This window comes from Phycodurus eques, chromosome 12, assembly GCF_024500275.1.
Source record: "Phycodurus eques isolate BA_2022a chromosome 12, UOR_Pequ_1.1, whole genome shotgun sequence".
Classification (NCBI taxonomy): domain Eukaryota; kingdom Metazoa; phylum Chordata; class Actinopteri; order Syngnathiformes; family Syngnathidae; genus Phycodurus; species Phycodurus eques.
In genome coordinates this window covers 6,111,154-6,138,356 of record NC_084536.1, presented here as the reverse complement: position 1 = coordinate 6,138,356, position 27,203 = coordinate 6,111,154, and the positions used below count along the sequence as shown (strand labels likewise).

Below are 27,203 nucleotides of genomic sequence, written 5' to 3'. Positions count from 1 at the left end.
ATTGGTTTTATTTTGGCGATTAGCAAAAAAACGGAAGTGTCATGGTTCTCTACTGGTATTTTTTACTGACTTCCTGTTGCAGTCGCGAAGAACCACCACCACCACCAAAATGGCGAAGATCGCCAAAACACACGACGGTAAAATGTTTTACCAAATGAACTATTCGCAGTAGTTTTCGGAGAACCAGCAGCTGTATATTACGATAAATTCCCTGTTTTGAGTAAACATGTGTTTTTAGTATTTAAATATTCGTGATTCATGTGTTGAAAACGAGAAAAGCAACGGGCCGGAATACGACGCAACGCGGTCACATTTAGATAATGGCGCTGGTTGCTGTCTTGTTAGCATGTTAGCCCTAACACCCTCCACGTATTTTAACGCTCGTTGTTACACTGTGAATCCATCGACATCAAGGAATCAAATCGTTTTATTTGTCCCGAGTCTTTTAAAACGAAGCATCATTTAGTTATTTTCAGTCGTTAAATGCTAACGTTAGCATCAAGGCTAACACAGCAATTTCGACAGTGAATGCCACACGTTCTTTCGATTTTATACACAGTGACTATAGCGAAGTTGCTGTGCGGTACCACAGTTTCTTGTATAGCGTTTAATTTATTTATCTTGTCTAGATATTGAAGCCCAGATCCTGGAGATCCAGGGGATGAAGGCCACTCTGGTGGAGGAAGGAGACGAGAAGGGAGTCGGCCTCGTTTCAACTGGGTTTTATGACCAGGAGATCTATGGAGGAAGCGACAGCCGTTTTGCCGGCTATGTCACTTCCATCGCTGCCAACGAACAGGAAGACGTAAGATGTTTCCCCCTCAAAATGTGTATACACAAATATGTTTCTATGTATTTGCCAGGTGGCTGGTTGGTTGTCATGCTCCTAATCGCATTTCCCAGTGCTGTGGTGTTTTCATGTTCTACTCATTGTCTGTTAGCAGAGTTGTGCTGTATTGGCACTCTGTGTTTAAACGTAAGTCTTTTTTCCCCCTCAGGACGATGAAGAGGATACGGCGACGAGTTTGCTGGGACAGAAAAAGCAAGGGTACCATGCTCCAGTGGCCATTCTCAATGCCATTCCTCAGTCAGATGAACAAGTATGTGATAACTAACTTTAGCATAGGTTAGTGATAGATTATAGCACATTTCGACTTTGAAACCCAAAGTTGGGTTATGTCGCAGCGGCAGGAACTTAACTGAGACGCCACTCATCATCATCGTATTTTTGCCGAGTCCGGGGCACATTTTGCACAGAGGTTTTGGATTTGTACAGCCTTGGTTGCGTGTCTATTATGTATCACAGTGTCATATTAGTCTATAAGTATAAAATAATTTGTTTTGTTATATGATGGCTGGTTAGCACATCTGCCTCACAGTTCTGTGGACCGGGGTTCAAATCCCGGGCCCGCCTCTGTGAAGTTTGCATGTTCTGCCAGTGCCCAGGTGGGTTTTCTCCGGGGGCACCGGTTTCCTCCCACATCCCAAAGACATGTAGTAGGTTGATTGGAGACTCTAAATTGCCTGTAGGTGTGAATGTGAGTGCGAATGGTTGTTTGTTTTGAGATTGGCTGGCGACCGGTTCAGGATGTACCCCACCTCCCGCTCCAAAATAGCTGGGATAGGCTCCAGCAGCCCGTGACCCTAGTGAGGAGAAGTGGTAAAGAAAATGGATGGATATTAAACATAAATGCTCATGCTCCATTTTGTTTTACAGTATGATCCATTTGCGGAGCATCGTCCACAGAAGATCGCGGAGCGGGAGGACGAGTACAAAGCTCGGCGCATGCAGATGATCATCTCGCCGGAGCGCCTCGACCCCTTTGCAGATGGTAAACTTGCCTTTTTTTCCAGCCTGTTATGAAACGGTCCTTTTTAAATATTCCCTTATTGCCTTTTCATGATTTTTTTGTTTTGTTTTTTATCACCATGTGTGATAGGTGTTCAACCCTTCGACCACAATGCAGTTGCTTGCCTCCCAGACTCTATGCCTTCCCTGTGGTCAATCCTTTGTTGTTGTCTTTTGTCTTTCTGAAATCCAATCATTTTGGACATCTTATTTCAAGTTTTGGCGGGGATTAGGATGCTTGGTTTGCAAAAAAAAAAGAAAGCTAAACAATTTATGGGATTGCCATGCTTTTGAGTGGGAGAGGTGGTTAGGTGTTTGAATACCAGAATTTGATAAATCTCCTAACAAACGTGGGTAGCATAAGGGTTGTGTGTGGGTCGAAGGGTTAACAATCCTGTGCGACTGCCAGGCTAAATTTTACATTATGTAATGTGCAACAACCTATGAAGTTTAGCTAACGTGGTAATTCACCTGACGAGCGCTCAGCCATGCTGGGCACAGTAGCTGATAGACCGCTATTCAAGAAGAGGGAGCCAGTCTATAGGTTTATACAGTCTCTATAGAAAATAGCATTGATTGGTTTTGTGCCAAAATTAGGCTTTAGTTTTAATGGTTTTGCCTAGAGGTGTCCCGATCCGATCTCAAGGATCGGAAATCGGTCCAATGTCAGCAAAAAAAAAAAAAGTATCTGATCGGACTGGATCTAAAAGCTCCTATTTTACCACTTATCCAAGCAGTCAAATTCATGTTTGACTCCAGCAGTTCTATCCAGCAGCGCCTGGATGGCATGCAGTTCTCACGTGATCACAACAACCGGTTGCTAAGGTGCTAACATAGTAGCAAGGAGAAAGAGTGAACATTGCTTTCTTAGTTGTTTTCTGACACTCCTGTTGAAGTTCAGCATAACACTTAACACACAAGACAATACACCCATTGAATGTTAAAATACATCAGACTTAGTGTCTTTGTTTTTATTCACAAAAATCACTATCTCAAAGCTAACACAAGGAATGAAAAACACCATTGACGAGCTAACAAAAATTAGCATAGAGCTTGCTGCACTTATATCTCTCAAAATAATGAATATTTGTACACACGCACTGTATAAACATACAAACAGACAATATAACAATACTCTGGAATATATTCTTCAAACTATAACAGTATTCAATTTTCTTTATTATTGCGAGTGTGTATCTCATCGCATGTTTCACGCTGCCCCTCAGAGGCAAAGACGTGCACAGCAGGAACAGCGATTGTCAATTAAACTAAACCCCAGTTACATCAAGAAGTTCAAAAGTGTATTGCCGTAGATCTGGGGAAAGGAAATGCTCTTCCCACCATAAAGTGCCAGTAAAAAAAAAATTAAAAAAATTCATTGACCTTTTAATGTTGTTTTAGACTTTAAAACAGTTTATTTATTGAGATTTTTTTTTGTTTTCTAATTTATTTTTTATTTAATCTATTCAAATGTAGAATAGGCATATGTTTAAGTTAAGCAGTGGTCATGTTCAAAATGTAATATATATTTTTGTTAGTGGTTTTATTGAAGTTATATTTCAGGATTTCCTAAAATAAATGTTTTAATTTAATTGTAGTATATTCTTAATTTTAAAGTCACTATGTAACCCATTGTTTAATAATAGATGTCAGTTTTTCCTTATACTTACTGTTGCTGATAATTATTCTCTGAGTAATATCACTTCAAGCATTTTAATTAAAAATAAAGTATGTATGATTATTTCTGATATTGGATCAGTCCAATATCTGTATCAGACAAAACTCAAGGCTGCAATTTCGGTATCGAATGTGAAGTGAAAAATTTGGATCGGGGCATCCCTAGTTTTACCATGACCGATAGCGTTCTAGGTCATACTAAACGTATGACACTTCACTGTAAGTAGCCACTAGGGGTGGGTATTTAACACATTTTCCATGATCAACTAACGGGAAATTAACAAACATTTTCAATTTTTACATAAATTTTTGGTGGCTGAAAATGCTTGGGTATCAATGGAAATTTTTTTCAACACAGTTATAACATTTCCTCATATAATGTCTGTGGGGGTGTTTATTTGGTCAAATGCAAATTTACATAGGTCAAGTCAAACATAATGTAAAAGTAAATAAATTGCAATAATTCGAGGCAGAATGGGCTTCTGCGTAGCTCCCTGGACCATAAACATAAATGCACATAGCATTGTGGAGCGACCACATGTTTTGTAAGATAATCAACACTGCGCACAGAACTTATTTACTACATGCGGTTGTTAATTTCAGGCTGTTTATATGCCTTTGTAAGTGCTGTTGTGTTTGTAAGCAACATAGTTCAAATGGGCTCAATAGTTAACTATTATTTTTTTTCGCAAGGGCATACAGGGTGTATATTGGTCTGAAGTGGCTCTCTCACCAGGCGACTGCAGTGAGTCCAGTGATTTTGACTCAATTGCTTCTAGATGAATCGGCCATCAGTTCCACACAATCAATAGAATATTTAAATTAATTGACTTGCAATCAATATGCCCATCCCTAGTAGCGACATACAAGGATAAACTAAGTGCTTTTCAACCACAATTACATGTTTGACAAAGTGAGTTTCACAGTTTTATATAACGTTAGCATTAATAATACTGTTAGGGTGAGGCTTATTAGGAGCCTGCATGTAGAAGAGAGAGCAAAATGGAGCTCTATGTACAAACGTTGTTGTTTTAAAAATATATTTTTATTTTACAAAGCTCTGTAAAATAGAAATATGTTCTCAAGCAAATTGTGTGCAGCCATACCACAGGCCCATACTAACTGTCCTTAATTTCTCTCCTACAGCAGTACTGCTTTGCCAGTCCTGTACTGCACTCTGTTAAGGGCGCAGCAACTCATCCTGTGTAGGTTATGGGGACACAGAGAGAACTGTGCACTTGTCAGTTTTGGTTAGGGTCCACTTGCTCCTAGCTGTTGATCACAGCTGAAGCTAGTCTTGATTCCCAAAAAGACAATTATTTTTTTATTTTTTTATTATTTTTTTTTTTTTTTTAAACAGCCTGCTTGAACTATTTGTCTTGATGATAATATTTCACTTGCTACCCTTTTTTTTTCTTTCAAAAAGGAAGTCAAGATGAAAATTTAGCTGTATAGATAATTAAGTCAAGTAAACGTGGCCCTGACAGTTATATCTGAAGGTTGGACCTAATTTTTAATACAAATTTAAGACGAGCTTCAAAATCAAGTCTTTATTTTTTTATCCACTTTTTTTTGTCCCCAAGAAGATACTTTTTCTTTTTTATTTCTCAATTTTTTTGAGTGTCACAAATCAATGCAAAACAGGTGGTATACTGTTGTGTGTGAGTTCAAACCCTTTTCCAAAGTGTTACTAATGGTAAATAGAAATTTTCTAGGCTGCTTTTCTGCCGGTTGAAGTCTGACTGCAGAAGGACCCATGGCACTGAAAGTGTACGTATTCTGAAGAGCGCGCAGCCCAGGACCCCCTCTGCATCAGTGTTGGCTATATCCACTTAAAAGAAAACACTACAAACTTAAGCTCTGCTCTCCATGTATCTGCTTGTATTTTCTTATGATTCTATGTAAGAGAGGGTAAATGTATATTTCAGTGTAACTCAATATGATATTCTGTGATTTCAGTTTTTAAAAACAGGAACATAATTTGTAAAGAGAGTCAGGGTTAGCTGGCTGTGTTTGTGCTTTGTGTGAATATAAGTGGGTCCTGAGAGTGTGCACTAATGAATGTCCTTTGTCCTTGTTGGTGCTCTTTCGCGCAGGAGGCAAAACTCCAGACCCCAAGCTGCAGGTCAGGTCGTATATGGACGTCATGAGAGAGCAGAACCTGTCCAAGGAAGAGGTACGGGAAAAAAAACATTGGCTAAGACAGTGTTGCTTTTACTGTGTTAGCTAACGTTTGTCTTTGTGTGTGCAGAGAGAGATTCGTCTGCAGCTCGCAGAAAAGGCCAAGTCAGGCGACCTGAAAGCTGTCAATGGCTCCGCTGCCAGCCAAGCTGCCGCCGCCGCCGCCGCTGCTGCTGCTGCTGCAAAACGCAAGCGCCGCTGGGACCAGACAGCTGACCAAACTCCTACCAATTCTACTCCCAAAAAGATGTCCAGCTGGGACCAGGCTGATGCCTCGGTTGAGGTGCTTTTACCCACACAAAGTTGATTTTTGGGAATCTCCTAAAAGTCACATTATCCATGTGTTTGATGCGTTACAGACCCCAGGACACACGCCGGCGCACACACCTTCAAACAGCCGATGGGATGAGACCCCCGGCCGGCCCAAAGGCAGTGAGACCCCGGGGGCCACACCTAGCTCACGCATGTGGGACCCCACACCCAGCCACACGCCGGCTGGCGCGGCCACGCCAGGCAGGGACACACCAGGTCACGCCACACCCGGCCACGGCGGAGCCACGGGAAGCGTCCGTAAGAACCGCTGGGATGAAACGCCAAAGACTGAAAGGGAGACCCCGGGACACGGCAGCGGCTGGGCCGAAACCCCACGTACAGACAGGGGGGATGAGTCTGTAGGGGAGACCCCCACTCCAGGAGCCAGCAAGAGGAAATCTCGCTGGGATGAAACACCCGCGAGCCAGATGGGCTCCTCAACACCACTTCTGACCCCTGGGAAGACACCAATTGGAACCCCCGCTATGAACATGGCCACCCCAACACCCAGTAAGGAAGCGTTGCTTTCTGAATGTCTATTATCTTGGTTTCCACTCTTTTGGAAGTAATGTGAATGATAAAAGCTTATGAAGCCTCTTTCACACAAAACTGCAGCATTACAGCCATTAGAGCCAATAAGTGGTCATTCCCTTTCACACAAAACCCAGCAAAGGTGAAATATTTCCATAGTTATGGGTGTTATACAGTTCACGTAGTGGCATGGTATCCTCTAATTAGCTAAATTTGTAATGTCGGCGTCTGGTGTTACATGTAAAGACCTTGTCGGACAGCAACAATTTCTTTTAACACAATTGGCCAGAAGAATTGGTTGTTGAACTTGACGCCGTTGTCGTGGCATTACAGGTCACCTGATGAGCATGACTCCAGAGCAGCTGCAGGCCTGGAGGTGGGAACGGGAAATTGACGAGAGGAACCGGCCTCTCACAGATGACGAGCTTGACGCCATGTTTCCGGAAGGATACAAGGTCTGTACACCATTCTGTTATGTACACCATGCTATTGCTATCACATTTTCCAATTGAACACAATATTGACTATTTGCCCTTTCATGCAGGTGTTGCCTCCACCAGCTGGCTACGTGCCTATCCGAACACCAGCCCGTAAGCTCTCAGCAACGCCTACTCCCATTGGCGGCATGACTGGCTTCCACATGCAAGTGGAGGACCGTACCACCAAACAGATGAATGACCAACCCTCTGGAAACCTCCCGTTCCTCAAACCTGATGACATCCAGTATTTTGACAAACTGCTGGTTAGAATAACATCACATGCACATAACATGTAATCTCTCACTTCAGCCTGTCTGATAATTAAACATGTCTGTTTATCAGGTTGAGGTAGATGAGTCCACGTTGAGCCCAGAAGAACAGAAAGAACGAAAGATAATGAAGCTGCTGTTGAAGATTAAAAATGGAACTCCACCTATGAGGAAGGTTGGTACCTGTCACTTTCATCACTTCACTTTTTATTTATATATATATATTTTTTAAGTGCTTTTGGTGTACAGTCACCTCCAAAGTCCATCACACTCCATTCTGTGATGGTTGTGTTTTTGGTGAAGGCTTTTGTGTGATATCGCCAAGAAAATCTGGTAGGAAAAAAACATTTTCAAATTAGAGTAAAATGGTATAACTTGATTATTTCTCAACATATCTCCTTGATGCTTTCAATTCAATTTCTACTAGGGGAACCCCTCCTGATTGGCTGACAAGTATCAGTAGAAAATATCCACCATTGAGCTCCTACCTGCGGAAATTACAAGTGGACGCATCAAAATTACCGTGACATTTCAAACGGCGTCACTTACCCTAAAAACTAAAATTGAATAGCAGAAATGCAGTTTTTTTTTGTGACAAGACCAGTGTGGGCCGTAAAATAGGTCATGTACCTAACTAATCGTTTTTGTCATGAATTTATTTCTTATGGAGGATTTAGAGGGGTTTGAAGTTATCTTTTTTTGGGGGGGCTGGATTCCACAAAGATGGCAGCCACTTGTCACACTCCTATTCACATTTGAGGCAGATTCTTAAGAAAACTTTGAACTCAATGGGTATCTTGTACTGTGTTTATAAATGCCGCCTGTTCCTCTTTTGCTTCCTCTCACCTCTTGAATCCCAAGGACAAGCTTCTAAAAGCATAAAGGAAGTGACCTCTTTGTACATGTGGCAACAGTTTGATTTTTGCAAAATACTGCTGCTTTCAGTGGAGATCCCAGTGTATGGACCATCATGCTCTGCTGGGACCAGAAGACAATAATTGTCATTTGTGGAGAAAGCATGCTGTCATCTCCTGACATAAACTGTCGTCTGATCCTCTCTCCCGCTCTGTCGCAGGCGGCCCTGCGTCAGATCACAGACAAAGCTCGTGAGTTCGGAGCAGGACCCTTGTTCAACCAGATCCTACCACTGCTCATGTCCCCCACCCTGGAGGACCAAGAGCGCCACCTGCTGGTGAAAGTCATCGACCGTATTCTCTACAAACTGGATGACCTTGTTCGACCCTACGTACACAAGGTAGGCCCCCCCCCCTACCCCCCAATCTTCTCAAGTCCCATACCCAGTGACTTAGATAAGCTAAAGTGATTAACTGTCTGTTTTTGTGTCAAGATACTTGTGGTGATCGAGCCCCTGCTAATTGATGAGGACTACTACGCCAGAGTAGAAGGCAGAGAGATCATTTCCAACTTAGCAAAGGTAAAGTGGAACGTATTTTTGCACCTTTTTCTTGCTCCTGCGAACCATTCTCGCCTGTTTGACCTGTCAGTGGTTAGATCAGGGCTAGTTGTTCGCGAGATCAATCCCAGCACGAGAGCTAGCAGACCTTACTTTCATGCATCATCTGTTCTCACCCTGCACCCGCTGGTTACAATCAAGCTGACACAGATGCATGGTTACCTCTTTATGGAAACATGTTAATGGGTCTAAAATTGATTTGTATGTGTATGTTAGCCTTTGACAGAATCATTTTAATAGAGCTATTGGTGTGCAACTGGTGGAGATGCTCCCTAGTTTGTTCTCAGTCCTTTTGTTTCACAAAGAGGAACGACATTGGTGCATGAGAGCTGTATTAGATTTGCCTTTGACACAGAACCCAGCAAAAACGGTGCATTGTTGTGAAAAAAGTTTTTTTTAAACTAAGATCCTGAACCCCCCGCCCCCCTTGACTGCATTACCTCTTGTGAAATCCCAGGCGGCTGGCTTGGCAACCATGATCTCCACCATGCGTCCCGACATCGACAACATGGACGAGTATGTGAGAAACACCACCGCCAGGGCATTTGCCGTGGTTGCATCCGCCCTTGGCATCCCCTCCCTGCTGCCCTTCCTCAAAGCCGTGTGTAAAAGCAAGAAGTCATGGCAGGCCCGCCACACGGGTATCAAGATTGTACAGCAGATTGCCATCCTCATGGGCTGCGCCATCCTGCCTCACCTGCGCAGCTTGGTTGAGATCATTGAGCACGGTGAGTGGTGTTCACAAGAAAGATGATTAGCGTGATAACAATACCCACCAGCACATTTTTATTCTTTACTGACAAATGCTGTGGCGGTGCAGGTCTGGTTGATGAGCAGCAGAAGGTGAGGACCATCAGCGCCCTGGCCATTGCCGCTCTGGCTGAAGCTGCTACACCCTATGGTATCGAATCCTTTGACTCAGTGCTCAAGCCTCTCTGGAAGGGTATCAGACAGCACAGAGGAAAAGTGAGTAAATGGAGACGACACATTACATAGTCACAGTTATATTTTTGATTTAAGTGTCAATACACAGCGTGAAGTCTGAATGTGGCTGCAGTGTGAATTTTTGCTTGCTATAGCATCTCCTCTTTGGGGCTGTCAGTAGAGGGAAGATCAATGGCCACTAATGCTGCACAGGCAGCAATAGACAACACGCCACTGAATAACAAGTAAATGTGAGTGAGTTAGAATTTAATTGTGGTTGCCTTATACTTTTGATGCCAGGGTTTGGCTGCCTTCCTCAAAGCTATTGGCTACCTGATCCCTCTGATGGATGCTGAGTACGCCAACTACTACACCCGAGAGGTGATGCTAATCCTCATCCGAGAGTTCCAGTCCCCTGATGAAGAGATGAAAAAAATCGTTCTCAAGGTAAGAAGGAAGAGTCATATAAACATTTTGGTCTGAAATGTGTGCGACTCATTCTCGCCTGTTCTACCTGTGCGTGGTTGACTCAGGGCTAGTAGTTCGCAAGAAGAACTCCCAACATGAGAAATAGCAGAGCTGACATTTGTCCTCTCTGTTCTCACCCTGCAACCCGTTGGGGACATGCACAAGTTTTACCAACCTTTTCCCCATCCAACTAGCACCTCTGCCTCGTCTTGTAGGTGGTTAAGCAGTGCTGTGGCACCGATGGTGTGGAGGCCAACTATATCAAGACTGAGATCCTGCCCCCCTTCTTCAAGCACTTTTGGCAGCACAGGATGGCTTTGGACCGACGTAACTATAGACAGGTTGGTGCTCACATAGAAGCCAGCATGTCGTACTCAATCCACGTACCGCACCGAGTTCGTGTTTCCGCATGCTTTAGTTCAGATTAGTAAGTAACCATTTGTCCTCTAGTTACTGTGTATGTCCTGCAGTGGATACTCATTTACATGCTAATATGTAATGATATCTTATGGCATAACCTACAAAGGTTTGGACATTTTGTGTTTTAGCCGTTTGGTATACAGTATACCCTTTTTTACCTGCAATTATAGTGGAAGGTGCTGTTTATGTACCCAACTGCAGATGAGGGTAGCACAAATGCATTTTTGGAATAATATTAAACAATGTATAACTCTGATGGCAGCACAGTGACTCAGTTGGTTATCACATCTATTTCTCACTGCTGAATTTTGGGCTTTGGGCTTCCATTGTGGTGTTTACATGTTCTCCCTGTGTTCACTTGGGTATTCTCTAGGGCTGCATCTATCGAATATTTTAGTATTTGAGTATCCTACTAAAAATGTTATCTAATAGAGTATTCGGATAAATATAGTTTTGCTTGGTTAAAGACCAATTATGAATACACAAGGAAAAGACTTGATAATGAACGACCAATTGGTTTACCTTTTTAGATAAACAATTGTTTTATTTCTTAAATTCAGCAGCAGCATGTGAACTATCTTTTAATCTTTCGCCATGTCCAAACAGGTCCCCCTGCTGGTCACTTTTAATATTACAGTTTATTCACTTCCAGCATGGCAGCAAACCCTACAATGTGACTATTGCACACACGTACATCATACACAATGCTCAACCAAATCTCGTGCAACCCTAGTGAGGATAAGCATTATAGAAAATGGATGGATGGATGCATGGCTGTGACAGTAATGCAGCACAACGATAAGAGCGGAGGCAGACGGGGTGGAACAAATAATCATTAAATAAAACTTTAGTGTACCTCCTATAATTGCAGGGGTTAAGGACCAAGCCTTGCTACGAATAGCGCAAATCCACGAATAGAAGACCTCCCCAAAAGAGGTTTGTAATTGCATAAAGATGCTTCAAGATGGCGTAAGAGCACTTAAAATGGAAATGATCATAAAGCATCAACACCATGCTTTAGAAAGGTACACAATCCTGAATGGATGTCATGTAAACAACTGCATTCCATAGTTTAACCACCTTCACATGATGCTTATCAGTAGTAGTGTTAGCAAGCATAACACGCTCGCGGAAACTTGACGTAACATCCCTCATGGGCAAATAAATATGCGCTCTAGCACTTTGCATAGATGGTATTAAGTCAATAAACCCACCTTTTGGCAATTAAACACACACAATGTTAAATATTAGAGAATAAAGGTAAAATTTAACGGCAAAGTAGACTACATGGGCTATGGTAGCTTGAATTGGGGAAAGACTGTCCACGAGGTACATTCAAGGACTGCCAGCAAGATGAGACACCTCAAACACAAGAAAAAATAGCATAAATTAAACAACGAAGAAACCAAGATTCTTCCATGTGGCACCAAAGTAATACGTTAATTGTTTTGGCCGAAGCACAAAAACAGGGACTAGCCGAGATTTTCAGCAAATAGCAGAGAATAGTTTCCCCCCAAAAATCAGCCAATTCACAAGAGCCAAACCTTGAATATGCAGGCGTTCACTGTATCTACTAATAACTAGCTTTCTAATGCTCAATCTAACTGAAGTTTTGCTCTCAATACAGTTAGTGGACACCACAGTAGAGCTGGCCAACAAGGTGGGAGCCGCAGAAATCATCTCTCGCATCGTTGATGACCTGAAAGACGAGGCAGAGCAGTATCGTAAAATGGTGATGGAGACCATCGAGAAAATTATGGGCAACCTGGGCGCTGCCGATATCGACCACAAACTGGAGGAGCAGTTGATTGACGGCATCCTGTACGCCTTCCAGGAGCAGACCACAGAGGTACGTGCGACAACAGTGTAAAATCTACTCACACTTAGATGCAACTCTACTCACGGAATAAAATTTCCTTGGCAGGATTCTGTGATGCTGAACGGCTTCGGCACGGTGGTGAACGCCCTCGGCAAGCGCGTTAAGCCCTACTTGCCTCAGATCTGCGGTACGGTGTTGTGGCGTCTCAACAACAAGTCGGCCAAAGTGCGTCAGCAGGCCGCTGACCTCATCTCCCGTACCGCCGTGGTCATGAAGACATGCCAGGAGGTATGTTTAAAAGCCCCATGGAAATTGTGTGGATGTCCCAAAAAATAATTTTACATTGTTTTTGTCTGCGTCTACAGGAGAAGCTGATGGGTCACTTGGGTGTGGTGCTGTACGAATACCTAGGAGAAGAATACCCTGAAGTGCTGGGCAGCATCCTGGGAGCACTGAAGGCCATTGTAAATGTTATTGGTAGGTCACCCCAAGTTGGCCTCAGTCACTCACTGAGTCCTTTAGAAAGACTAGGGTTGGGCATTGTTTGAATTTGAGCGAATCCGATTCCAGTCCCTTATTTCACTTCCAAATTATTCTCTATTCTGATTCTCTATGGGCCTGGGTCAAAAAAGTTTGCATGGTTTAAATAAAGGGTGTCCAAATTATGAACATCCATTTTCTTAGCAGCCTGCAGCATAGACTGAAATGAACATTTGACTCGAGGTTCTTTTATAACCAGTATCAATATAAAACCTATGAATGAAAAGGCAATGTGTGTGGAAATAACCCAATTGACTTAATATTCATTAGTTACTGTTTCAGCTAAAAGTTAAATATAGCATTGTTACAATAGTTATTTGGGACTGTTTCGTCACGTCAAATGGTTTGTGTATGTTTTAACATGACCTCCTGTTTTAAGGTTGTAGCCTTCTATTTTGAAGGGTACACACCGGAACTCAGCATTTTGGCATGAAAAGTAACTTCACACGGCACCGGTGTGTATTTTAAATTTTTTTAATGGACGGAACCAAATGCTATAAAATCCTGATTCCTTTCCCTTACCCACCGATGTGGCACAAGATTAGTGTTTGTGATACTTTGAGACAACGTTTGTGAATTTTGTCCGAATTCATTGTGATGTAAAGATTTAGCCCAATGTTAAGCTTTTTTTTTGTTTGTTTTTTGTTTTGTTTTTTTTTGTCATCGGTGCTTACGTTGGTTTGTAGACTAAAATAAATGCTAAAAACCATCAGTACAAAAGTGCAACCAACCGTTTACCTTGTTAGCTGTCTCAATGTTGGCATAGACATATATTGTTCTCTCACTCACGCAATTGACAGAGAGTTGACTTAACCAAAGCGCCGCGTGGTGTAGGCTGAGGCTCAGAGCGCGTCAGACGCTACACATCGTGAAAGCCTCCTTTGCACAATATAATCTTATTCCAAGTGTTGCACTGAGGCAACTGGTCTTTCATTTTAACAAAGCTAAGACACACTTTCCGCCGCCGTTGGGCACAAGCACTTCTTCGTGCGTGTTCTTCTTCGTTGGTTTCCGCCACTTCTTCGTGGTGGAAGGACTGTAGGCATCGAAACTGAGAACCGAAATTTTAAAAATTTGAACAGTTCCGGGAGAACCGGAACGTTTGGCCCGGTTCCAATCGGTTCTTGATTCTTGATGCCCAACCCTAAAAAAGACATGACTATGATCTTCTCCCTTCCCCTCATTTGTTGAACCCATGTACAAAAGTCTTAACTGTTTACGCTCTCTGCGCAGGTATGCACAAGATGACTCCCCCCATCAAAGATTTGCTCCCTCGTTTGACTCCCATTTTAAAGAACAGACACGAGAAAGTGCAGGAGAATTGCATCGATCTGGTGGGCAGGATAGCGGACAGGTTAGCATTCTATACACCAAAATTAATTTCACTGCTATTGACGGCTGTTGAATTCAAATATCTATGTTGGCATGGAGGACTGGCAGTGAATGAGTTAAAGATCCCCCACCCTCAAACTGGTTGTATATCTGCCTTTTTTTTCTGTTATTTTATTCAAGGGGTGCTGAGTACGTGTCAGCCAGAGAGTGGATGAGGATTTGTTTTGAGTTGCTGGAACTTCTCAAGGCTCACAAAAAGGCCATCCGCAGAGCCACTGTCAACACATTTGGCTACATTGCCAAGGCAATTGGGTGAGTGCCTTCAAGTGTTGTAATGATTACTTTCACTATGTCCACACCTAAACTTTCAAAAACACATGAAGGGAAATGCATTCACAACAGGTGGTAATAAGACACTTGAGCAGGCAGCCCTTTTAGCCAAAAGATGCCTGTAGAAAGTAATTTCTTGAAAAGGCACAAAAGTGATACAGTGGAGCCCTGTTTTTCAAGGGAATACATTTTAGGCCCACCTGCAATAGGTGGAAATATATGCTATAGAAAGCATGCAAAAACATCCACCCATCCATTTTCTACACCGCTTATCCTCACTAGGGTCGCGGGTGTGCTGGAGCCTATCCCAGCTAACTGCAGGCAGGAGGCGGGGTACACCCTGAACTGGTTGCCAGCCAATCACAGGGCACATTTAAACAAACAACCATTCGCACTCACACTCCTACCTATGGGCAATTTAGAGTCTTCAGTTAACCTACCATGCATGTTTTTGAGATGTGGGTGAAAACTGGAGTACCCGCAGTAAACCCACACAGGCACAGGGAGCACATGCAAACTCCACACAGGCGAGGCCTGATTTAACCTCGGTACTCAGAACTGTGAGACGGATGTGCTAACCAGACCCCACTGTGCCGCCCCATGCAAGAACATATCCCTCTCACACGCTTTAAACATGTTTTCTCTAATACACTTTCTAAAACACAGTCAATGTATTGAAACAAAAAAATTGACGATTAATGACTGGTTATCACATCTGCCTCACAGTTCTGAGGGCCGGGGTTCAAATCCCGGCCCCGCCTGTGTGGAGTTTGCATGTTCTCCCCGTGCCGGCGTGTTTTTTTTCCAGCGCACTCTGGTTTCCTCCCACATCCCCAAAACATGCATGGTAGGTCGATTTGAAGACTCTAAATTTCCCGTAGGTGTGAATGTGTGCGCGAATGGTTGTTTATGTGCCCTGCGATTGGCTGGCGACCATTTCAGGGTGTACCCCGCCTCTCGCCCGAAGATAGCTGGGATAGGCTCCAGCATGCCCGCAAGCGACCCTTGTGAGGATTAAGCGGGACAGAAAATGGATGGATGGATATTGTAGAGGTATAACAATTTATTAATCAACAACTATATCAATAATCAAATTAGTCAATACAGTAGACCTTGTTTAACTGAAAATTTTTCAAATCCTCAGAATTTCAGCCTCTTAACACTAAATATTAACAATTACCTTTTATAATAATAAAGCAGACCTATCTTTTTCATAAAAATAAGACATTTGCAAATGTCTTGTTTTACTTAGGAAAATAATCAACATCTTTGTCTATTTTCTGAAATGTTACGGACCACACCAATAAGAGAATCATAATCAATTTGAAATAATGTCCTGTTTTGAATAATGGTTTGGAAATGTAAAACATTTTTTAATTCGATTCATCAAAAAAAGTAAGATTAACCAGGTTATTAAAATAATCTTTAGTTTCAGCCCTACTGTACAGTGCTGCGAATACCCTTAAGGATTCTTTATAATCGCACGGACGGCAACCGCGCTGACGTCACGCGTAACTCTGTGCGTCTCGAAGCATATCCAAGAGTTTTATCTTCTCCTGAATGTTCAGGATCTTCCTCTGGCGCACAGGTACTCACATATACACATGAATATGTGAACATATATTCTAAGTTAACTTTCTACATCTTTTTGTGTCTAATCTAATGACTTGACATGCTGTATGATCATTTAATTCACTAATTGTGTTGCCATCCTCCCCCTTCCCAGCCCACATGACGTCTTGGCTACCTTGCTCAACAACTTGAAGGTGCAGGAGCGTCAGAACCGCGTCTGCACCACGGTGGCCATCGCCATCGTGGCCGAGACGTGTTCACCCTTTACTGTCCTGCCCGCACTCATGAACGAGTACCGCGTGCCTGAGCTCAACGTGCAGAATGGTGTGCTCAAGTCACTGTCCTTCCTTTTTGAGTACATTGGCGAGATGGGCAAAGACTACATCTATGCAGTCACGCCCCTCCTGGAGGACGCGCTGATGGACAGGTGACTTGATAATGTGGAGGGAATTAAAGCTTTGTTACTGTACATGTGTAACCTTAACCCTTACAATACTGTTAGGCTCAAACCAAACCAGGTTTGATATTTGACAGCAATAGAAATACCCAAAATCTCATTCTTCACCTTGAAATTTGACAACTTTTCTTAAAGTGAAATACACAAAAATTTTGGTCGGCCGGTCACTTACTTAGTGTGACCCCAGTTATTTACCAATGAGGTAGTTTGTCTCATACCTACTTTTGCTGATTATTCTTCTCTTTTTGAGTAATATTATTTTATCAAGCCGTTTGTAATATTCCATACTACAAACTAAGTAAATTATGTATGATTATTGCTGAAATTGGATCGGACCGTTACCGGTCGAAATTCAAGGCTGCAAAATCTGTATCGGATCAGAAGTGAAAAAGTTGTATCGGGACATCCCTAATAATTGGAAAAGGTTATGTTCATAAATTGATTTCATGAGGATATTCTCGGCCAAGGTCAAACTTGACTGGGAACATATTGTGTGCTTGGGCACTATGACGGTTTGTAAGGGTTACCTGTGTTGTGTGTTCCTACAGAGATCTAGTCCACAGGCAAACTGCCAGTGCCGTGGTCCAGCACATGTCCCTGGGTGTTTACGGTTTTGGCTGTGAGGACTCCCTCAACCACTTGCTCAACTACGTGTGGCCCAACGTGTTTGAGACGTCGCCTCACGTCATCCAGGCTGTCATGGGCGCACTGGAGGGCCTGAGGGTGGCCATCGGTCCCTGCCGCATGCTGCAGTACTGCTTACAGGTAAACCGCTTGACATTTAGCAAGTGCATATTTTTTTAAATTGATAACATTAGTAATTATTATTATGAATAAGGAAAGAGTTGTCTATTTGTTGGCTGTATAAAATGTTGTTGGTCATGATATAGAATAATTTATTTCTTGTTTAACGAATAGGTTTGGGCATCGTTTGAATTTGAGCGATTCTGTTCCTTTTCAATTCTGGTTCCAAAGGATTCTTGATTCCGATTCTTTTAGGGTGCTGGGTCAAAAAAGTTTGCATGGTTAAAATAAACGGTGTCCAGATTATGAACATCCATTTTCTTAGCGCCCCGCAGCATAGACTAAAATGAACATTTGACTCAAGGTTCTTTATAACCATTATCAATGTCAAATCTATGAACTAAAAGGCAATGTGTGTGGAACTAACCCAATTGACTATTTCAGCTAAAAGTTAAATATAGCATTGCCCAAATCATTATTTGGGACTGTTTTATCACGTCAAATGGTTTTTAGGTGCAAGTTTTAACTTGACTTCCTGTTTTAAACATTTACCCTTTTATTTTGAAGGATATGCTCAGCATTGGCACAAAAAGTAACTTCACACGGCACCGGTGGTTAATTTATTTATTTATAATGGATGGAACATAATGCTATAAAGCGTTGATTCCTTTCCTTACCCACCGATGAGGCACAAGGTTAGTGTTTGTGATATTGGAAATTTTGTCCAAATTCATTGTCATGTAAAGTTGCTACAGTGAACTTTTAGCTCAATGTTAAGCTTTTTTTCCCTCATCGGCTCTTACGTTGGTTTAAAGTAAACACAAAAACCCATCAGTGCAAAAGTGCAACCAACCGTTTACCTTGTTAGCTGCCTCAATGTTTGCATAGATGTATTTTATTGTTTCACTTATCCAATTGAGTGAGAGTTGACTTCACTGATGCTCTGCGCGGTGTAGGCTGAGGCTCGGAGCACGTCAGATGGTACACATCTGGAAAGCCTCCTTTGCACAATATAATCTTATTCCAAGTATTGCACTGCGGGCCACTGGTCATTAATTTTAACAGTTAAGACACTTTTGTTCGCCGCCGCCGTTGGGCACAAGCAGGTCTTCATGCAAGTTCTTCTCCATTGTTTTTTTCCCCACTTCTTTGTTGGTTGTTACCACTTTTTTGGGTCCGGCGGACTAGGCATCTAAACTGGGAACCGACGTTTTTTAATTTGAAACTATTCCGGGAGAATTGGAACATTATTATTATCATGTCCTGGTTCCAATCGGTTCTCTATGCCGAACCCTATTAATTAGACTTTACACTGATCTGATTGGTGTGATCAATATTGGCCGATAATTGGCATTTTACGCTGATCAACTTTGTCATAATTCGCTGTTCCGATCAATGGTGTCTTTGATCAGCTCTGCAAAAGACATTTACTCCGCGTCACCATCGTGAACCATATATTTGAATCCAAAAGCTAATTTATTTTTCGCCTTGTCGCGTGTCTTTTGACGTACTACGATAAATATCTGACAGCCAATAGTTATTTAAAAAAAAAAAAAAAAAACGGTGGGACGGACAACATGTGATGCCTATATTAGACTACAAGTCAAATTTGGGCTTTCATGATTGCACTATGTCAGACTACTGCAATAAAATCTTGTATTCCGGTACCACCACATACTGTCTTTTACGATCACTGGGCTTTATCTTGTCGACTCAAAACGTGACCGGATATATGCGTTACCATGGCGACAACATCAACGCATGTATTATGTTATGTATTAACAAAATGGTGGGAAACGTGTGGTGGTGGTCACTGGTGCTCGGGAGAGGACTTTCATTTAAGGATTGCTTTGAGGTATTTTAATAAGATATGGCTTGCAAGATATGGCTTGCTTGCAAGATATGGCTTGCAAGCAGGCAACAAAACATGTAGCATAGCAAGGTAATGCTAGCACTAACGGTAGTACCTAAAAATGCCAGCGTTATGCTGAATCATGCTTGAAACTTTCAGTGTGTGTGTGAAGTAATTTAATTACAATAAAGTAATTCAATTAGAGGAAGTTAACACCCATTCTGTCATGTAATGTTTGTTTGATTTGACTGATTAGAATACATGACCTGACGAGAGCAGTGATTTCCAACCTTTATGGTGCGAAGGCACATATTTTAAAATTTTACAATTGGAAAGTCTCACGATGCACCAACAAACAAAAATGTCACAAAAACTAGATACACAAAAATTACTGTGTGTACTTCCTGCCTTCTAATAGAGCATTTATTTGTCCTGTCTGTCACTATGCCTCACTGGCATAAATAGAGGAACAAAGATACATTTCTTGTAAATGAAAAATCTTTTGAGCAGTTAAGTAAAATTTGATAACTTCCCACGGCACACCTTACGATTGCTCATGGCACACTGTGCCATGGCGAACTGGTTGGGAATCACTGGACAAGAGATACTCAGTATACAGTACACAAGTCCATCCATCCATCCATCTTCTACCGCTTATCCGAGGTCGGGTCGCGGTGGCAGTAGCTTTAGCAGGGACGCCCAGACTTCCCTTTCCCCAGCCACTTCATCCATCTCTTCCGGGGGGATCCCGAGGCGTTCCCAGGCCAGCCGAGAGACGTAGTCTCTCCAGCGTGTCCTGGGTCATCCCCGGGGTCTCCTCCCGGTGGGACGTGCCCGGAACACCTCACCGGGGAGGTGTCCGGGAGGAATCCGAATCAGATGCCCCAGCCACCTCATCTGGCTCCTCTCGATGTGAAGGAGCAACGACTCTACTCTGAGATCCTCCCGGATTACCGAGCTTCTCACCCTATCTCTAAGGGAGAGCCCGGACACCCTGCGGAGGAAACTCATTTCGGCCGCTTGTATCCGGGATCTCGTTCTTTCGGTCACGACCCACAGCCCGTGACCATAGGTGAGGGTAGGAACGTAGATCGACCAATCGAGAGCTTCGCCTTTCGGCTTAGCTCCTTCTTTACCACAACGGATCGATACAAAGTCTGCATCACTGCAGACGCTTCACCGATGCGCCTGTCGAATCTCCCGTTCCATTCTTCCCTCACTCGTGAACAAGACCCCAAGATACTTGAACTCCTCCACTTGGGGCAGGATCTCATCCGCGACCTGGAGAGGGCACGCCACCCTTTTCCGACTGAGGACCATGGTCTCAGATTTGGAGGCGCTGATTCTCATCCCAGCCGCTTCACACTCTGCTGCGAACTGTTCCAATGAGAGTTGGAGGTCACGGCTTGATGAAGCCAACAGAACCACATCATCTGCAAGAAGCAGAGATGCACTACTGAGGCCACCAAACCGGACTCCCTCTACGCCTCGGCTGCGCCTAGAAACTCTGTCCATAAAAGTTTTGAACAGAATCGGTGACAAAGGGCAGCCTTGGCGGAGTCCAACCCTCACCGAAAACGAGTCTGACTTACTGCCGGATATGCGGACCAAACTCTGACTCTGGTCGTACAGGGACCGAACAGCCCGTATCAGGGAGTTCGGTAACTCATACTCCCGAAGCACCCCCCACAGGACCACCCGAGGGACACGGTCGAACGCCTTCTCCAAGTCCACAAAACACATGGAGACAGGTTGGGCAAACTCCCATGCACCCTCGAGGACCCTGCCAAGGGTGTAGAGCTGGTCCACTGTTCCACGGCCAGGACGAAAACCACAATGCTCCTCCTGAATCTGGGGTTCAACTTCCCGACGGACCCTCCTCTCCAGCACCCCTGAATAGACCTTACCAGGGAGGCTGAGGAGTGTGATCCCCGTGTAGTTGGAACACACCCTCCGGTCCCCCTTCTTAAAAAGGGGGACCACCACCCCAGTCTGCCAATCCAGAGGCACTGTCCCCGATGTCCACGCGATGTTGCAGAGGTGTGTCAACCAGGACAGCCCTACAACAGCCAGAGCCTTGAGGAACTCCGAGCGAATCTCATTTACCCCTGGGGCCTTGCCACCGAGGAGCTTTTTAACCACCTCGGCGACCTCAACCCCAGAGATAGGAGAACCCGCCTCAGAGAACACAGACTCTGCTCACTCATGGGAAGGCGTGTCGGTGGAATTGAGGAGGTCTTCGAAGTATTCTCCCCACCGGCTCACAACGTCCCGAGTCGAGGTCAGCAGCGCCCCAACCCCACTATACACAGTGTTGATGGCTTTCCCCTCCTGAGACGTCCGATGGTGGACTAGAATTTCCTCGAAGCCGTCCGGAGGTCTTTCTCCATGGCCTCACCGAACTCCTCCCATGCCCGAGTTTTTGCTTCAGCGACCACCAAAGCTGCATTCCGCTTGGCCAGCCGGTACCCATCAGCTGCATCAGGAGTCCCACAGGCCAAAAAGGCCCGATAGGACTCCTTCTTCAGCTTGACGGCATCCCTCACCATTGGTGTCCAACAACGGGTTCGGGGATTGCCGCCACGACAGGCACTGACCACCTTACGGCCACAACTCCGGTCGGCCGTCTCAGCAATGGAGGCGCGGAACATGGTCCACTCTGACTCGATGTCCCCCGCCTCCCCCGGAACATGAGCAAAGGTCTGTTGGAGGTGGGAGTTGAAACTCCCTCTAACAGGAGATTCTGCCAGACGTTCCCAGCAGACAATCACAATACTTTTGGGCCTGCCACGTCGGACCGGCATCTTCCCCCACCATCGGAGCCAACTCACCATGGTGATCAGTTGACAGCGCCACCCCTCTCTTTACCCGAGTGTCCAAGACATGCGGCCGCAAGTCCGATGACACGACCACAAAGTCGATCATCGAACTGCGACATAGGGTGTCCTGGTGCCAAGTGCACGTGTGGACACCCTTATGCTTGAACATGGTGTTCGTTATGGACAATCCGTGACGAGCACAGAAATCCAATAACAGAACACCGCTCGGGTTCTGATCGGGAGACCGTTCCTCCCAATCATGCCCTTCCAGGTCTCTCTGTCATTGCCCACGTTAGCATTGAAGTCCCCCAGCAAAACCATGGAGTCCCCAGCGGGAGCGCTCTCCAGCACCCTCTCCAAGGACTCCAAAAAGGGTGGGTATTTTGAACTGGTGTTTAGTGCATAGGCACAAACAACAGTCAGGACCCGTCCCCCCACCCGAAGGTGGAGGAAGGCTACCCTCTCGTCCACCAGGGTGAACCCCAACGTACAGGCGCCAAGCCGGGGAGCAATAAGTATACCCACACCTGCTCGGCGCCTCTCACCGTGGGCAACTCCAGAGGGGAAGAGAGTCCAACCCCTGTCGAGATGACTGTTACCAGAGCCCAAGCTGTGCGTGGAGGCGAGTCCGACTATATCTAGTCGGAACGTCTCGACCTCACACACCAGCTCGGGCTCCTTCCCTGCCAGAGAGGTGACATTCCACGTCCCTAGAGTCAGCTTCTGTAGCCGGGGATCGGATCGCCAAGGTCCCCACCTTGAAGCAGCGGAGGCCTTGGTGGACGCCAGCCTTCAAGGTCCCCGCCTTCACCCCATGGGTGCAGGCCCGGCCACCAGGCGCTCTCCTTCGAGCCCCACCTCCAGGCCTGGCTCCAGAGAGGGGCCCCGGTGACCTGCGTTTGGGCAAGGGAAAACGTAATCCAATCATTTTACTCATCATAGGGGTCTTTGGAGCCGTGCTTTGTCTGGTCCCTCACCTAGGACCTGTTTGCCATGGGTGACCCTGTCAGGGGCGTGAAGCCCCAGACAACTTAGCTCCTAGGATCACTGAGACAAACAACCCCCTCCACCACGATAAGGTGACTGCGCAAGGAGGGGACAGTATATACAGTGAACAAGTATATACTGTAAATTAACAAGTCATTTAAATAGACACATTGCTCCATCTTGTGATCGAATCTGTGATCGGTTATTAGATTTTTTTAAACCCGTTGATCGGTGATTGGCCCCAAAAATCCTGACCATGTAAAGTCTACTATTAATGAATCATGCTGATGATAAACTTACCCCAAAAATTGCAGGCTAAATCGAAATAGTAATTTGTTTAAAAAAAAAAAAATGAAAACAGCCTCGCTGTTAGAGTATTTTCCCAAATCGTTCAGCCCTCGTCCTGATTGATAACTAGGTAGTTTTGCTTGGGCCCACATCGTTACAAGCTTATCGGCTTCCCAGTGACGAGGGGTGGCTAAGTGTTGCTAAAGGTTTAGCCACATAACACACATGATGCTGTGGCTAAGTACACACAAGTGTGGCTAGGAGCTTTTGATACTGTTTAGCCATATTGACTAATGCTCCCTTTACATGAGAATACTTTGAAAATATTTAGAAAGACTCTTGGAAAACTATCATCTCCCACCTGCTCAAATCTAAAGAATTTTTTTTTTTAGTCACAGCCTAGTCTCAGACTGAAATCTAAGCCCAGCCCCTTTGTTTGCAAAGGTTCCTGTTTCCGTATTGTTAGAGCTCATCTACTGGTTGTTGGTTATGTCACGTCGACCGCAAAAAATGCAGGCACTGCTGCATATGAAAAATGCTTCATTTCTAGCACTGCCTGTAATCTAGATAGCCAGATACCAGGGGGGCAAACGTATGGTTAAGGCTTCATTAAGGGCCAACTTCAAAAGCTTAAAATGGCATTGATATCCAGTGCAGTAACATATGAAGCTTTTATTTCGAAGTTCGCCCTCTCAGCACATTGGCGACGAGGCAGCACGTCACAGTAAGACACTATTAACTCATTCACTGCCAGCCGTTTGCTGAGCTGGGACCTTTAGACTGCCAGGCATTTTTGAGCAATTTCTTTAAAAAAAAGGAAAAAAACTGAGAAAACAGCCTTTTTGCAAAAGGAGACAAATCAAGCAGAACGATGAATTTAACACCAATATTTTTCTTCTTTTACAGAAAATCTCACATATCGGAACATAAAACAACACTGAGAAAGTACATTTGACAGAAAAATAATTTACAACTATATACAGAATTTACATTAGACAAAATTGCATGAACAAATGGCGCTCTCACACTATTACTAGAAACATACATTGTTGAAATTGCTGTCATGGGACGTGAATAAAAAAACAAAAACAAACAAAAAAAAGCTTTCAATGAACCTTTTTTGTCTGCACTGCGTATTGGAATGGGAGTCTGCTGGATGCATAACCTGTAAGAATTAAAAAATACGATTACTAGAGAATACTTTTTATTGATGTTTTACAAGGGCTAAAAAAAATATTCAAATTCGCCGTTTTAAACTCAAAATAGGCGGTTTACATGATTCATATAGATCCTATGCGTTTTTCGTGTGGGGTGGGTCGCTGTCATCATAGGCTGTTTCGTATTCCTTGAACGCTGGCAGCTAGCGGTAACGGTACTTTTACTGTTACAATGATCTAAATGTTGCTCGCTAGTTTATCAATTATTGCTTATCAACTATTTCGTGCGCGAGACTACGACTTCAACTTCCGCATTGGGCCCTATTTGCGTCAAATATTATATAAGCGCTAGTGACGTTTAAGTCGAATTCACTAATCAAACGACAAAAGGAAGTCACATGTCCTCGCACAACGTCTTCTATTGGGCTTCCCAGACATGGGTATTAACACTAGATAAACCAGCCGGGCTGATCGTTGTCTAAATGGCAACCATTTTGGGAAGATCGTCATTACCATGAAGGCAACATCGCGCTTCTCGTGTTTACATTTAGATGAACAAAAACAACACCTTTCATGTATTGTAGTAATTGTCTAGCACTGTCTGCCCAAATGTGGATATTTCAGCTCACTTATAACTTGAGAAAACACTGCAGTAAATTGCAGATTAATTTTTTTTTTTTTGTTATTCACTCAGTATTTGAGTAATTATTTCACTGTACTTTTTACTCTTAAGTGTTTTTTTTGGAAGACTAATTTTTACTTTTACTAGAGTCACATTATTGTCAAGTAGCAGTACTCTTACTTGAGTACAATATTTGGCTTCTCTACCCATCTCTGGAGTGGACATCCTCTTGCTACTCTTACGTTTAAGCAACATTTTTGCTCATCATATCAGCTAGTGTCATATTTGATGCACTGGTCTCTTGTATTTTGGCGTTGAGGTGCTGCGGGTCATAGCCCTGGTTGTGGTCCCAGCGGAACTGCGAAGCACATGTAACATCCGCGACGAGCTGATCCACTCGTACATCTTGTATGAATTGGGAAACACGTCTACAATTATCTTAGTTTACTGATGTTAATGTTAAATGTATTAAGCGACAGAGCGATGTTAGGGATTATGTCACAACACAGAATGAACTACAAATTCAGAAATGGCCAATAAAAACATAAAAATATTGTTCTTAATATTTTCCTGGAGGATGCATTTGGGATTAACATTTGAAGTTGGCGGTAGTGAAAAATGAAGTGAAACAGACAATGATTTTAGTCATTCTTTTCCAGAATGAGAGTGCTTAAAGAGGTGGATGCTATTCATGTGGCACAGCTTGACGTAAGCATCAGGTGCTGGTGGAGATGGGCCTGGCTCAAGTTGGAGGCCAAAACAAAAAAGCAAAGAAATTAGGCAAATTAAATTTTACATCAACATGTACTGGAGCGGTATAAATCAATGTTTTTCTGTGTGAAGAAAATGTTTATTTTGCCTTATTGTACTCTTCAGTGTCTTCCAGATTGCTTAATTTACTGTATTTTCAGGACTATAAACCGCTACTTTTTTCCCGCGCTCTGAACCCTGCGGCCTATGTAAGCAATAAGCGCAAAAACAAGCGGCCCAACTTGTTTAAACGTACAACAAAAACTTTTTCAAATGTAATGCTTAAAACTGCTTCCCATAATGCACTAGGGTTTGAACATGCGAAGATGCTTCCTGCGTGTAGAATGAATAGAATGAATTGCAAATCATGTTCGACCTATAGTTAGTTGAATACACTACAAAGACAAGATATTTAATGTTCAAACTGATAAACTTTGTTTTTAGAGAATAATCATTAACTTAGAATTTTATGGCTGCAACACGTCAATTTACAGAACAGTGTTCTGTAAGTTGACTGTCTCCAACTCCCGGAGACAAATTCCTTGTGTTTTTGGACATACTTGGCAAATAAAGATGATTCTGATTTATGTTTAACACAACGTCCCAACTTCATTGGAATTGGGGTTGTATAATTATCAAATTCCGCGGTTCTCATATTCTTAATGACCTGTTAGATCATTGCTGACGAAAACTCAAGCCTCCTGTCCTGTGTTTTCAGGGTCTGTTCCACCCGGCACGGAAGGTGCGCGACGTCTACTGGAAGATTTACAATTCCATCTACATTGGCTCACAGGATGCCCTCATCGCCCACTATCCTCAAGTGTACAATGACGAGAAGAACATGTACACCCGCTACGAGCTGGACTACGTCTTGTAAATACTCCCTCGTTTCCCACCTTTTTTGTTGTTTGTTTTGGTTGTCCAAAGTCAGCCGCTGTTTTCCTTGAGGCTCCCACTCGCAGTGGAAACTGAGCATTAAACTAGGTGAAATCCAGCAAAGAACAATTAGTCTCTACGTGTTCCAATAAACCCCTCCCCTTATTTTTCTCCATTAATGTTGAAAAGAGTTGATTGATCCTTGGAGTTGTTTTAAATATTTGGATATTTCGTATGTATCAATAGACATTCGGCTTGGCTGTTCCCTCTCCTCACCTTTTTCCATTTCAGATCTCTGTTCTTATGATTAGATTGTTTTTATTTAACCAAATAAAAGGTTTGCGTACACTTGTTTGCACATGCTTCTCCAAAATATGTTCATGAAAGAAAATGAGCACTCTGAAAAAATGCCTATAATAGAAATTTGTTCCAGAGTGCACTGTTAGGATCATGAAACTGTGTCAACATTTCCTT

The 27,203-nt window shown here is 43.5% G+C and overlaps 1 protein-coding gene across 2 annotated transcripts; it reads left to right on the top strand.

Moving 5' to 3' along the window:
- The first annotated feature begins 1 nt into the window (after nucleotide 1).
- Nucleotides 2-27,077, top strand: sf3b1 (splicing factor 3b, subunit 1). 2 transcript variants are annotated; one of them, XM_061691450.1, is made up of 24 exons: nucleotides 2-137; nucleotides 630-805; nucleotides 999-1,100; nucleotides 1,718-1,832; nucleotides 5,623-5,702; nucleotides 5,778-5,990; nucleotides 6,067-6,529; nucleotides 6,884-7,005; nucleotides 7,095-7,292; nucleotides 7,372-7,473; nucleotides 8,374-8,553; nucleotides 8,647-8,733; nucleotides 9,230-9,500; nucleotides 9,593-9,738; nucleotides 9,997-10,143; nucleotides 10,380-10,505; nucleotides 12,212-12,433; nucleotides 12,509-12,691; nucleotides 12,769-12,880; nucleotides 14,177-14,297; nucleotides 14,456-14,587; nucleotides 16,332-16,604; nucleotides 17,183-17,399; nucleotides 26,572-27,077. In XM_061691450.1, the coding sequence occupies exons 1-24, from the start codon at nucleotides 110-112 to the stop codon at nucleotides 26,728-26,730; spliced, it is 3,975 nt and encodes a 1,324-aa protein (XP_061547434.1). In that variant the 5' UTR covers nucleotides 2-109; the 3' UTR covers nucleotides 26,731-27,077. The 2 variants fall into 2 exon arrangements, with proteins under 2 accessions (XP_061547434.1, XP_061547435.1); XM_061691451.1 differs by lacking the exons at nucleotides 2-137; nucleotides 630-805; nucleotides 999-1,100; nucleotides 1,718-1,832 and adding an exon at nucleotides 2,050-5,296.
- Nucleotides 27,078-27,203: the final 126 nt, after the last annotated feature.